This window comes from Amphibalanus amphitrite, unplaced genomic scaffold (genome assembly GCF_019059575.1).
Source record: "Amphibalanus amphitrite isolate SeventyFive unplaced genomic scaffold, NRLGWU_Aamphi_draft 000152F_arrow, whole genome shotgun sequence".
Classification (NCBI taxonomy): Eukaryota; Metazoa; Arthropoda; class Thecostraca; order Balanomorpha; family Balanidae; genus Amphibalanus; species Amphibalanus amphitrite.
In genome coordinates this window covers 98,847-111,787 of record NW_024881647.1, presented here as the reverse complement: position 1 = coordinate 111,787, position 12,941 = coordinate 98,847, and the positions used below count along the sequence as shown (strand labels likewise).

At 47.7% G+C, this 12,941-nt stretch overlaps 1 protein-coding gene across 1 annotated transcript; it reads left to right on the top strand.

Annotated features, from left to right (window-relative positions):
• Positions 1-11,280: 11,280 nt before the first annotated feature.
• On the top strand, positions 11,281-12,709 carry LOC122383007 (piggyBac transposable element-derived protein 3-like). Its single transcript, XM_043369049.1, has 2 exons — positions 11,281-12,368; positions 12,667-12,709. Exons 1-2 carry the CDS (start codon positions 11,281-11,283, stop codon positions 12,707-12,709), a joined length of 1,131 nt encoding a protein of 376 aa, XP_043224984.1.
• The last annotated feature ends 232 nt before the right edge of the window (positions 12,710-12,941 follow it).

The window sequence follows — 12,941 nt, the reverse complement described above, 5'->3', positions numbered from 1 at the left end:
GAGCGGAAAAACGGTGTAATTGAAAGTACCAAAAGGAACATTTTTTTGGTGTAAAATTACTCTGTTTTCTGGGTAAAAGAACACCTATATGTGTGTTTTGCTAGCTTCAGAGTGCTTCACTATTGTGTAGAACCGCTTTCAATGTAACTTTACCGCGGATCTCGCGTTACATTTACGCACAAATATGTGTTTTTGGTAAAAAGTACCAAAAGGAACACTCGCGTGGTAATCGTACACAAATTCATGGCGGTAAATTTACGCAAATATGACGGTTATTATAACGATTTTTTTCTGGTAAAGCTAATGTTGGGCCCGCAAAATTTGTAACGCAAGCGACACGCGGCGGGACGTTGTCGCCAGCCGCGAGCCTAGCTAAATGCAACGAAACATTGTATGCCTACCCCATGCTGCAAACACGTTTGTTTGTTTGTCGTTTATTGTTAAGAATCGACATCACATCTGACGGTAATAAAAGCTAGATTAGCGTATGTACACTTATCATGTATATAAGCTGATATTTCACAACGCATGGGCGCCGCTACAGGCCGCAGCCACCACCCCGTCTCCCGTCAACTGCCCGTAATTAATAAATAAAAAATATGTTATCTTTACGCACTACTTCACTGTGCCAAAATTATCGTTCATTTAATTAGCCATCGGTTCTCTGTTGCCTATCTGGCAAAATATTAGCATACCTATACATAATTAACCCAAGAAAAGCATGAAAGCGCATCCATTATTTTCATAACACGACAGCAGTTCAGTTGAAAAATTACAAGCCCACCTTAGCACTCCGACAAAGCTGGATAATTTCCAGCAGCTCCTCCAATGTCGCTCCGCTTCAGATTTCAGACTCGGTCTTGATTGCAGTTATCAGACGATGACCACAATGCAGTATTTCACTTATTATTCACTTATTCACTCAGTACTCAACTTATTATCGAACTAGATAAACACCACAGCACGGTTTAACTCACTGATCGCACAAGAATGGGCAAACCCACTCTGCGCACTGCAGCCACAACACTCCCCGCCGGCCCCCGCGGTCCCCGGCGCACAACTGACAGATTGCGAAAATGGCGCCGCCGCCGTTAGCATTTAGCTCAAAATTTCGCTAAATTTACGAGTACACGGGTTGACGTAACCGAACGGTGCTCTGGATGTGTACCGCAATTGCCAGTGCGACACAACACTCATTCGCGTATGGATACACTTGCTTTGCATGGAAACATATCAGTTAGGTATTTGAACATCTGTTATGCCGTTACATTATTCTGTTTTGCGTAAAGATGCTTGTGTGGTGTAATAAAACTGCCAATGTTTGTTAGTTAACCAATAAACGTCGTATAAAAACAAACTTCTTCTTGATGCCTTTACTTATTATGGTGTTGTGCGACGGATACCTTGCTTATTTATCACGAAAATACTTAAACTAAAGATATTTTACTAAGTGAAGCAGAACTTTGAAGCTATATGAACTATTTACGAGTATGTTGAACTTGACATCGCTCAATATTTCTGTGTGTGTTCGTACAGTTCAATATGGACGCACTTATGTCAGGTGGCACGTAATCATGCGTAAGTCGGATAAAATGTTGTCAAAGTCGATTCAATCTGGAACAAACAAATGACTAATCAAAGGTGATAACTTATCCTCATACTAGTGTTTCATTTTAATTCGTTTTATTCGAAACATCGGGTACCTAATTAAACATGGAATGAAATCGGGTCAGCGCCATGACGCAGTTGCAGGAAAAACGCATGGTGCGTGCTACTAATGCCATGGATCGGGGACATCCTCCGTCGCGGTACGGGATGCGTGTGTGTACGCCGCCCTGGTTTGGTTGAGGGGGTTATATAATATTAAAAATTAACGTCCTTCGTTATATAATACAATAATCCAGATGTTAAGACCTGGTTGCGGATGGCTTATAATTTCGTTTTATATGAAACTTGGATGCCTAACTCACAATAAAACATAATTAGCCATCCAATCGTGCCCGTAAAAAGACGCCTTATAATCACCCCGTCATCTGCATGACGTCGAAATTTGTATTTGTATTTGTTTTCTATGAGAAAAATCGGGATTGGTAGAAAAGGTACACTTTTTGAATGGTGTGGTTGGCGCTTTGTGTGAAAACGCATTTTCTCATACTATTGCTGAAATATGCGCGAAAGTTTGAAATTGAAATGTTTCTGGAACATTCCTAGCTAGCTCAAGGTGTGGAATTGGGGTTGATGAGACTTTCCCAAGGATTCTGCCGAACATCTCTGGGGCTGTCAGCTGATCCGATTTTCAAATATATACCTAAACCCCGCTTTTTTGTTATTAACCTTATCTGTGAGGTCGTCAGTTGAGATGGGATCTTAAAATCGGGTACTGCTTGAAATTTCTCATAGCGAACAAACGCTCCCGTTGCCTATCTTTACGATGTTCGCTCAATAAGGGGCCAAACGTGGGGAGCTTATTGTATTTAAAAAGCAGGCTGATGAAGGAAGCAGCAGCCCCCGAAAGCTACCGATCATATACATATTACTGGTGTCGAATAATTCGTTTCTGAATATTTACCATGTCCCAGTACAACAATTCCATATTTAAAATAATTAAGGAGCTTATTGTAGGAAGTAAGGTTTCTCTGTGATGTCGGAGAATGCAGAACGACCAACGCTGGCGAACGTTACATACCGGGTGGCCCAGAAAAAACGTTCCGAACTTTGGAGGCTTATATCTCAAATTCGAGTGCAAATAACGAGCCAAAATTTTCATCAACTGTTGCGTCATTTCTTTGCGCATTGGTATGCCAAATTATAACACTGTACCATCATTTTCAAGCTGACAATCTTGAGTTCAATTAAGCAAGACGTTTTTGCTTTTTTTGCCGATGTCGAACGATAGTGATGATTGGGTTAGACGTTACATGTTATAAAAAAGAATAGCAAATTAGAGCACGTGAATGAAACCAGCCCGTATGTTCTTATTTTAAATATTTTTGTATCAATTATGTGCCAAATATTCAAATACTGAGCCAAAATGGTGCTCATGGATGCCATTCGTTTCAACACCAAATCATGTTTCGAGCAGGAGTGGCGTGGTACATGGACTGCTGCTGATTACCCTCCTTTCAGTAGATCAAACAGTAAATCGACCGGATAAGGATAACAAACTAAAGCAGACTGGTTCCTGTACCAGAAGACCACAGAATAACTCATGAAAAACAACAAAGCCAGCAGATGACAAAAAAAAAACTGGTTGAAATGAAAAGCTACCTTTTCCCAGGGATGTCAGCCAGGAAAGCATTTGAGCCACAAGATGGTTAGAACACTGGAAACTTCTTCCGATAATGTTGCCGCTGGCACAGAGCCATCGTGGTTGCCTGAGGGAATGTGTCATCCTAAGGCCCGCACTATCAATGAGACTAGCTGCCAGTGGCAGTCCTGGCTGTAGGCCGCGGTGCCGGGGTGAAAGTGCGAAGGTGAAAGTTTCCTGCTCGAAGCAACCCGTTCACTCACATTTTTTAGTAAACATCGGAACAAAAAAGTAATTTTTACATGGCATGCTTGAAACACGAACCGTTCAAAAAGTAATTTACCGAATAGCATGAAAATCGCACCATTTACTGAGCATATGTGCCGCATTGACTCTTCGAAGTTTTAAAGTTGTATCTTTATCAGTTTCTGAGGAATATTGACTTAAAGTTGGGAACGTTTTTTCTGGGCCACCCGGTATATTCATCGATTGCGGTATAAAACATGTTGGTTATTAAAGTGCGGTTTAATGTCACAAGGACTTGCCGAAAAGTTATGTCCGTCTTCCCATCATGTATGAATCGCTGAGGGTATCAAAAGGACAAAAACAGGAAAATTGCTGGAATACTTGTCATATGCAAACACGGAGCAGCTTTTGTGTGGCGGCCACGGACCCAGAAAAAAAAAAAAAACCCTGTTGTCATCATCTGAGCTCTGAAACCAGGGCAGTAGACGCATCTCTTCGGTTCGTCCTTCGCGAGGGGGAGGGGAGGGAGGGAACATAAAAATCAAAACTATGCACAATGCACATTAGATGGCAAATACTTATGCCGTGGTTAATGGTTGTATTGGCACCGTGCTGTGCAACGCGATGCAGCACGGAACATTAGCGCCGGACGGACGGGTGTCTACCGGCCGGCCCACGCACACCGACGGACGGGCGGGTGCCTACTGGCCCCGCGCGGAGTGTGTCCGTACACGGGAGCATAGATGGCGCGTCGAGCGGCCAGAGTTTATTATATATCTAGGGAGCGCAGCCTGAAAACAAGTTCTATGGGAAAATTGCTTTATTATTTAATACTTATCGAATATTTAGCCAGTCTTGTACACTGCCCTACCACCACGAAATCAATATTAACTAATTATTATGCGCTTTGTTATTTCGCGGAACGGCAACGCCGCAACAGCCTGTTGTTTGAACATCCGCCCGACAACGGCACGCCAGAGCAATTTTCTCAAATAACGAGTCTAATAGGGATTTTACGCCCAAGCTGTGAGTCAGGAAGGAACTAGTGATAGTGACGACCTTACACATCACTTCTGAAGATGCCCAGGCGACGAACGAGACAAGGTCCAGGTGAGACAATGGGACGAACGGTTCGCCGCCATGGTGGTACCTTTCAGACAGCGCCTCGGTGTTTTAAGGGCCCGGTTTCACCCTCTTGGATAACATTCTATCAGAACGTAAGCCATAGTAATAGAGGTCCTTGAGGGAGTGGATTACCCCCGGTCGAGGGTCTATAAAAGATCCAAGCTTGTTTGTAGAGCTCCGTCCTCGGCCAGTTCATGTCTGTCCGTGCAATGTTAGACCAGCATAGTACCTGTCCAGGTATGCCCTTGGATTAATCATGCATTCGTTTTGCACACCCACACAGCCATGTCACACTGTTTGTCTCGGGTGCGCCCTCATGGCACAGGCCACAGCACACACTGTTTGACTCGATTGCACCCTCAGGTCTAGTGTGCTCGAACCCAAACACTGTCTCGCAACACCCAAATCAAGATCACATTTGACGCCTTAGCACATGCCAAACCTCGCACTCTTGGCATATTCATAGTATTTCCTTGCAATCTGTCAAACACGGTGTTCCACCTTGACGTTAGGACGTAATCATATAATGATGATAATAATAATAATAATAATAATAATAATGATAATAATAATAATAATAATAATAATAATAATAATAATTATGATAATAATAATACTAATACTAATAATAATAATAATAATAATAATAATAATAATAATAATAATAATAATAATAATAATAATAATCATAATCTTAACAATAATAATAGTAATAATACTAATAATAATAATAATAATAATGATCAAACACATCTTCACACCTTGCGCGCTCAGGTCACTGGCTCTTTTCCCCTCATTGGTTCAGGCGCGCCCTCAGGTCAGGGTCAATGGCATGCCACACCATTTGGCTCAACAGCGCCCCCCAGGCCACCAGCCGCAGCACCCCCAGCTTGGCTCGGGTGCGCCCACAGGTCACCAGCCGGGTACACTGGTTTGGCTCAGGTGCGCCCTCAGGTCACCGGTCAAGTCTCACTGTTTGGCTCAGGTGCGCCCTCAGGTCACCGGCCATGTCACACCGGTTTGGCTCAGGTCGCCCTCAGGTCACCGACCAAGTATCATTGTTTGGCTCAGGTGCGCCTCAGGTCACCGGCCAAGTCACACAGGCTCAGGTGCGCCCTCAGGTCACCGGTCAAGTCTCACTGTTTGGCTCAGGTGCGCCCTCAGGTCACCGGCCAAGTCACACTTTCGGATCAGGTGCGCCCTCAGGTCACCGGTCAAGTCTCACTGTTTGGCTCAGGTGCGCCCTCAGGTCACCGGCCAAGTCACACTTTCGGATCAGGTGCGCCCTCAGGTCACCGGTCAAGTCTCACTGTTTGGCTCAGGTGCGCCCTCAGGTCACCGGCCAAGTCTCACTTTCGGATCAGGTGCGCCCTCAGGTCACCGGCCGAGTCACCTTTTTATTTTCTATTTTATTATTCTTTTTTTTTGTCGCAGGTGCGCCATTCAGGTCACCGGCCAAGTCTCACTGTTTTGGCTCAGGTGCGCCCTCAGGTCACCGGTCCCAGCGACCGCCGACCTGCTAACCTGGACTGGGTCCTGCCGCGCGGCGGCGGCCAGCGGAAACTTATGTGACTGGCACGCAGGTGCCATTAGCGAAGGCGCCTGCGCCATCAGGCGATGATTGTGTTGAAGTAGCGGTGCCCCCCGATAGCGGCAGGCTGACGGCTGCGGAACAGTTACCGTCCGTACCAGCGGAGTCTGGTATTAGCTGGTGATCGCCGGTCGGGCCGGTTGCCCAGCGATCGCGTGATCGTGACGTCAGCGGTAGGTGTGGACACCTCCAGCGCTGGTGGCGCCGCGGCGGCCGCGACAGCAACTGCTGGTAGCCACGTGGCCGTCCGTGGCGCAGGCGCGGGCGTGTCATTACGTAACCGTCAACTGCGCCGTGAGGCGGCCCGGGTGACTCACTAGCCGTGACGTCAGCTGACCGTGACCGTGACGTAGCGGCCTTTGGCCCGGCGCCCGGACCGCAGGTCCCCAGCTGATCGGGGGTCGTCTTGCACCGGGTCTGCAGCGGGCCATCTGGGCTGGAGTCAGGTCACTGCTGGCCGTATGCCACTCTGTGGGTGCAAGAATGACTGCATGCTGCATGCCGGCATGCCGCCAAGGGCATGTCCACTGATCGTCACACCTACACCGGAACTCGCGCCTATCTGCCTCTCACCGGTCCGGTGACCGTCGCACTCCCACTGAATTCATCTGTCCGCTGGCAGTGTGTAAGGTACTGCGAAACTTGTCCTTCGACACAGCCTGTATTAGGTCCCGGCACCGACTGACCGGTGCGGCTCACCGGCCGGTCGCGATCGGCCACAGGAAGCAAGAACCGACAAAGGGACGAGATAGAAGTCGAGACCGTGATACGCCAAAACGCGAAAGCAGGTTAGAAGGGAAGTTCAATCCGTAAGTAAACCATCTTCTGACACCCGGAACGGCAAAGGTGAGCGCTAATGGCACCGTGCTGTGCAACGCGATGCAGCACGGAACATTAGCGCCGGACGGACGGGTGTCTACCGGCCGGCCCACGCACACCGACGGGCGGGTGCCTACTGGCCCCGCGCGGAGTGTGTCCGTACACGGGAGCATAGATGGCGCGTCGAGCGGCCAGAGTTTATTATATATCTAGGGAGCGCAGCCTGAAAACAAGTTCTATGGGAAAATTGCTTTATTATTTAATACTTATCGAATATTTAGCCAGTCTTGTACACTGCCCTACCACCACGAAATCAATATTAACTAATTATTATGCGCTTTGTTATTTCGCGGAACGGCAACGCCGCAACAGCCTGTTGTTTGAACATCCGCCCGACAACGGCACGCCAGAGCAATTTCCCACCCACCCACTGCCCAATACCACCTGTCCTACGTCCTTCCAGTCTCCTTCTATCTGCCCTTCGGGTCGGTCTTTCAGCATGTAGCAGATACGGAAAGGAAGCAAGAACCGACAAAGGGACGAGATAGAAGTCGAGACCGTGATACGCCAAAACGCGAAAGCAGGTTAGAAGGGAAGTTCAATCCGTAAGTAAACCATCTTCTGACACCCGGAACGGCAAAGGTGAGCGCTAATGGTAGTTTTTAGTATTACACAATCCGGAAAATCCCCACCGCAGCCAACAGCTCTCGCTGTTCATTCGGTCCCGTGTGTCAGTGAGAGCTGCGGTAGCTGAGCAGTTATGCACTGCAATAAGCTCAGGGCGTGGTGTGTCTACTCCACAATATTTATGCACGCACACACAAGGTAATGAGTCAATTTAAACAGTAGAGCGCATCGTTCATATGATCAAAACTGCTAAGATAAGAAGCGCGAGGTGCAATCCAGCTGGATTTATTCGGGTGGCTGTCACCACAACGGCACCAGCAAGACATTTACAAGAAGGCTTAACGCAGAATATGAGCAGAAGCCTAAAGCCTGCAAAACTTCTCATAAAGACCCGTGAAGTAAAAGCCGAATTACATCATTTCACTTTTTCTACGTTTAACACTGTCACAGGCATGCACATTTTACTTTCTGTAAGAATGTTATTTCATCATCATATTTAAGTTTAATGACCTACGATGTTTTATTTTTCAACAACGATATTCTCACAGTCACTGATTTAATATGCTACATTCGTTCATACATTCCCGGTCTTGCGCACATTTTCGGAATACTGGTTCCTAAGTTCGCGAAACAAGGGTAACCTCAGTCATTAAACACGCACTCGCCCCAAGGACAGAGAACTGTATGTAATGAAAGGAAAACGATATCCTAAACCGAACGTTGACCTCTGATACTACCTACCACTTCCCAGCATAGCCCGCGTCGCTGCACTTTTTCCTCAAAACCAGACTTGATCGTCTGCGCGGCGCCAAGAACTGGTGAGTTGAAGTGGACGGCGAGCCGTTCGCTTTGTGCAGTGCACTGTTCGCTGTGCAGCCGTCAGCCAGGTGCCTGTCACTTGTGCACAACGGGCGGGGAGGGGGCGAGGGGGATAACTCCGGGACAAGTACGGTGCCGTGAGCGGCCGGAAACATGTGCGTTACGTAATTTCCAGTCCTGGTAAAATGCAGCAGCGCATGTAGCAAAGCCCAACCAGCTATCACTTCTTCGTTAAGTTATATAATAACCAGAAACGCGAAAAACTTATCCGTGCGCAGTTTGCAACGGAGCACGGCTGTCATAGAGACTAAGTCCGTCACTGATCACAGTATCTGTGTTTCTGTATAGGTCAGAAGAATGTGCGCCTTACTTAGAATTTTTACGGGCAAGCATGTTTACGTAACTTTGACCATCATCAATTTAAAGATGTAGTCGGGTGGCCATTCAAATCCCCCGGTAGGAGAGGAGACTTGGCCCGCCCCCTGTGTGCGCAGATTTTATCTTTTGAACGGGTTTTCCTAAGAGGCCGGATCCGAAGTGCGTTTCTGGGAAATTAACAGCGGATGTTATGACCAACTTTTAGGAGAACCGGAGACGGATACAAACATGGGTGGAGAACCTGCCCCGGCCACCCCGGCCGTGGCCGGGGTAACTTTCAGCCTACCCCGGCGCGGCCGGGGTAACTTTTCTACTCTTGTAAATCCTAAAAGCTGTCTCCATACGAGAAAAGAAAACTCACGCTCTTCGAATGTTGACTTCCATGGGCGTAATATTGCAAATCAGGTAGGTATTTACCATTTACTTAACTTGCCATAATCTCCAACCCTAAGACCCGCGTGTGGTCGCCAATGCCAAGATTGCTCTCACATCCTGTTCAGTTTCGAAATTTTGTCGCGCCTTCGGCGCACTTTTTTAAAACCACTGCTTAACCTCATGGCCTTCGACTGACCTGCCACCAACCGCAACCACACCCGTTTATGAGCGCACCCGTCAGGGTGCTCATAAACACCGAGCGGCCATCATGCTTCGAACTCGGACTGTTGTAACCGGGCCGCGTGCTCTCGCCACGCGGAATCCAACGCTCTAGCAACTGAGCTACGAGACCGGGACCGGTCGATATTCCTGGATCGACTCCATGTTTGTATTATAAGAGCCGTCCAACATTGAAAAAGGCTACGCCCGTGGATGTCAGTGACCTATTGTAGTGCTTTGCTATGGTTCGATCTGTCAATTTCTCTGTAAAGCTTCTACTATGGTGAGTTGTCTTTTTGTAGCTATTTTGAGACACAATAAAAAGCTGAAAACGCAACATTTAGGTAGGGGAGAGTGGGGTAAGATGCCCAGGGTGGGAAAGACGCCCCACCCCCTCTAGCGACGAAACAAAGAATCGGACCTGGAAATTAAAGGGACCCTCCCACCTTCAAAAAAGTTAATGAATTGGCATAAAAGTGATGTCCCTTGGTTCAGAAAGAGCGAAAACGAATATCTACCAAATTTCACCGAAAAATATTCACTGGTTTTCAAGATATTAGGCTTTTACTTTTGTTTACTTTTTGGGATCTCCCCTGTTACTAGCGACTTTATTTGGAAGCAATAATTTGGCAGCCTTAAAGTGCGGCAGACGTTGCGCGCAAAGCAGCGTATACCACCACGTGTTAACGATGGTTTTAGTCTAAGATTTAAAAATCGTTAGATCTCCGCTGACGTCACAAATTCTAAGGGGGCATTCAAATGCATTAGCCCCTTAGAATCCGAAAACTGCAAGTTTGAAATTCCATATCTTCGAATTAACCCATTAATGCCGATCAACTATATATAGACGCGGACTTCGGTGGTAGTAAAGAAACGTTTCTAAACGTTTGCTCCGATTCAAAACGTTTTCGTGCGTCAAGCGGGAGTGAGACAAGGCTGCCTGCAGCCAGTCTCGCCTGAATCGTGGCAGGGTGAAGAGGTGCGGCAGAGGTGATCGTGCCATCATGGCGTCGGGAAAAGGGTAAGTGTAAAAATATATTACAGTGGATTTTGAAACGATCGATACTTCATTGATGTGTTGCCTGCTTATTTTCTTACCTGCTATCCAAAGATGAAACATTTCCTGAATTTTGTGTTGCAGTTATAGACGTTTTATTGAAAGAGTCTATATATAGTACTTTCGGCACTAACGGTATACAAAAAACGGTGAAGTTTCAGTTAGCAGCCAATAACGTTTTTACGCTTTTTTCTCAGACTGAGTATTCAAGAAACGCTTGACAAGCTCGAGGAAGAGGAGAAAGACGTCAGTGCTGTCTTCATTTGTCCTCCCGATGTCAGAGAGGACTCCGATGGGGATTCCGCTGATGACGATGACGGTGGATATCTCGACAACCTAAATCGAAACCAACTACGAGCTACAGCGGAGGTAGTCTTGGCGAACGGCGACACCCTGTCTCAGGAACGTACAGCTACAGAACTGGAAGTCGGTCCTGGGAACAGCGGGTGGTCAGCAGGTGAAAACAGGTCAGGTGCAGATACAACGCAGGCTGATCAAGATCAAGGTGTGCCATGTAAAAAACGAGCCAAGTCTCAGAAGGAATCGCTGGAGTATAAGTGGGTCAAAAGGGACATCAAGGTCGGGCAGCATTTGCGATCAGAAGAAAATCCCCCGAGCAGTGTTGACCTGTCTCAACGTTCTCCTACCGAGATATTTGAGTATTTTTTCAATGACGACCTGCTAGATCACATCGCTTACGAAAGCCGCCGATATGCTGGAAGCAAAGGGGAACGTTTCGCTGTCAGCAGGGACGAACTAAAAACTGCCATCGGAATTATGCTTCTGTCAGGCTATCACACTGTACCCGCGCGGCGCATGTACTGGAAGCGAGAACGTGACATCGGCGTGGAACTGGTCGCGTCTGCTATGAGTCGAGATCGGTTTGACGAAATCCTCAGGTTTCTACACTTCGCAGACAATCAGCGACTGGACAAATCGGACAAGCTTGCTAAGCTACGTCCCATCATGGACCATCTTGAGGGAAGGTTCATGGCTGCATTCCCTGTGGAGCAAGAGCTGTCATTCGATGAAAGCATGATCGCCTACTTCGGAAGACACGGGTGCAAGCAGTTCATCCGGGGAAAGCCCATCAGGTTCGGCTTCAAGGCGTGGTGTTTGAACAGCGCAAAGGGCTATCTGATCGCCTTCGATGTGTATCAGGGAGCTACGTACCGTGGTAGAGCCGAGTACGAAGAACGTTTCGGCAAGGGAGGCGCCGCCCTGGCAGATGCGCTTGACAGGCTGCCACTCCACATCCGCAAGATACCACTGAAGCTGTATTTCGACAACTACTTCACTAGCCTTCCTCTCATCAAGCATCTCACCCTGTGCGGATATGGTGCTACTGGCACGATCAGAGACAACCGACTGCCGAAGTCATGTCCAGCAGCTGCAGTGAAGTCGATGAAGGCGCTGGTCAGAGGATCAGTCTCGGTCTGTGGAGACACTAGCAATGGCATTTCAGTCGTGCGATGGAAGGACAACTCTGTTGTAACGGTGGCCTCAAACATGGCGGGCTCTGGACCTCTTCAGACAGTCAAGAGGTGGTCCTCGAAGGAGAAGAAGATGGTGCAGGTGCCTCAGCCGCATTGTGTATCTGAGTACAACAAGAAGATGGGCGGAACGGACATCATGGACCAGAGCATCAATGCGTATCGCACAAACATCAGGATCAAGAAGTGGTGGTGGGCCATATTTTCATGGATGCTGGATGCAGCAGTGCAGAACACGTGGCTCGTACACCGTACCAAGGATGAACACGCCAGCCTCCTAGACGTCCGCCGGCAGATCTCCACGACACTGCTGACACGGTGTCAGCGAGATGTCAGCGGTGCCGGCACAGAAGGCGCAACAGGGCCGCCAAGGTCAGTACCTACGGGAGCATCACGGTCCACCGTCCCTGACATCCGGTATGACGGCATGCACCACTACGTCGTCCCGGCAGAGTCTCAAAGGCGTTGCAAACGCGAGGCCTGCAAGTCACGGCCTTCAACAGCCTGCTGCAAGTGCAACGTCGCGTTGTGCGTGAAGTGCTTCCGCCCATACCACTCAAAGTAAAGCACAGCGAAAGGTCAACTGACTGAACTGTGTCAACTGTGTCAACTCTCAACTGCAGTGTCAACCGTGTGAGACCCCTATGGTGAATCCTGATCTGTTTCGCAGAGGCATCATATCTCAGTACATCAAATCGGTCATGTCTGTGTGAACAATAAACGTTGGATGTAACCCGTCCATTTTTGTGTACTGTAAATGCCGAGAGTACTAAATATAGACGCTCCATATTTCCGGAACTGAGACAAATAAAAACACAATCAGGCGAAATGTCTGTTAAGTAGGTGTAGTTGACGCCGTTTTAATAGAAGAAAACGTAATTTTTCAAGTAATTCTTCTTCCGGCACTAATGGGTTAAAGCATTTTTCGATGTTGTGAGTGCCCAA

Coding starts and splice junctions, on each gene's coding strand:
- LOC122383007 (XM_043369049.1), top strand. CDS start 11,281: ATGCTTCTGTCAGGCTATCACACTGTACCCGCGCGGCGCATGTACTGG. Junction 12,369..12,666: donor GGCGCAACAGGGCCGCCAAG/GTCAGTACCTAC, acceptor TCTGTTTCGCAG/AGGCATCATATCTCAGTACA.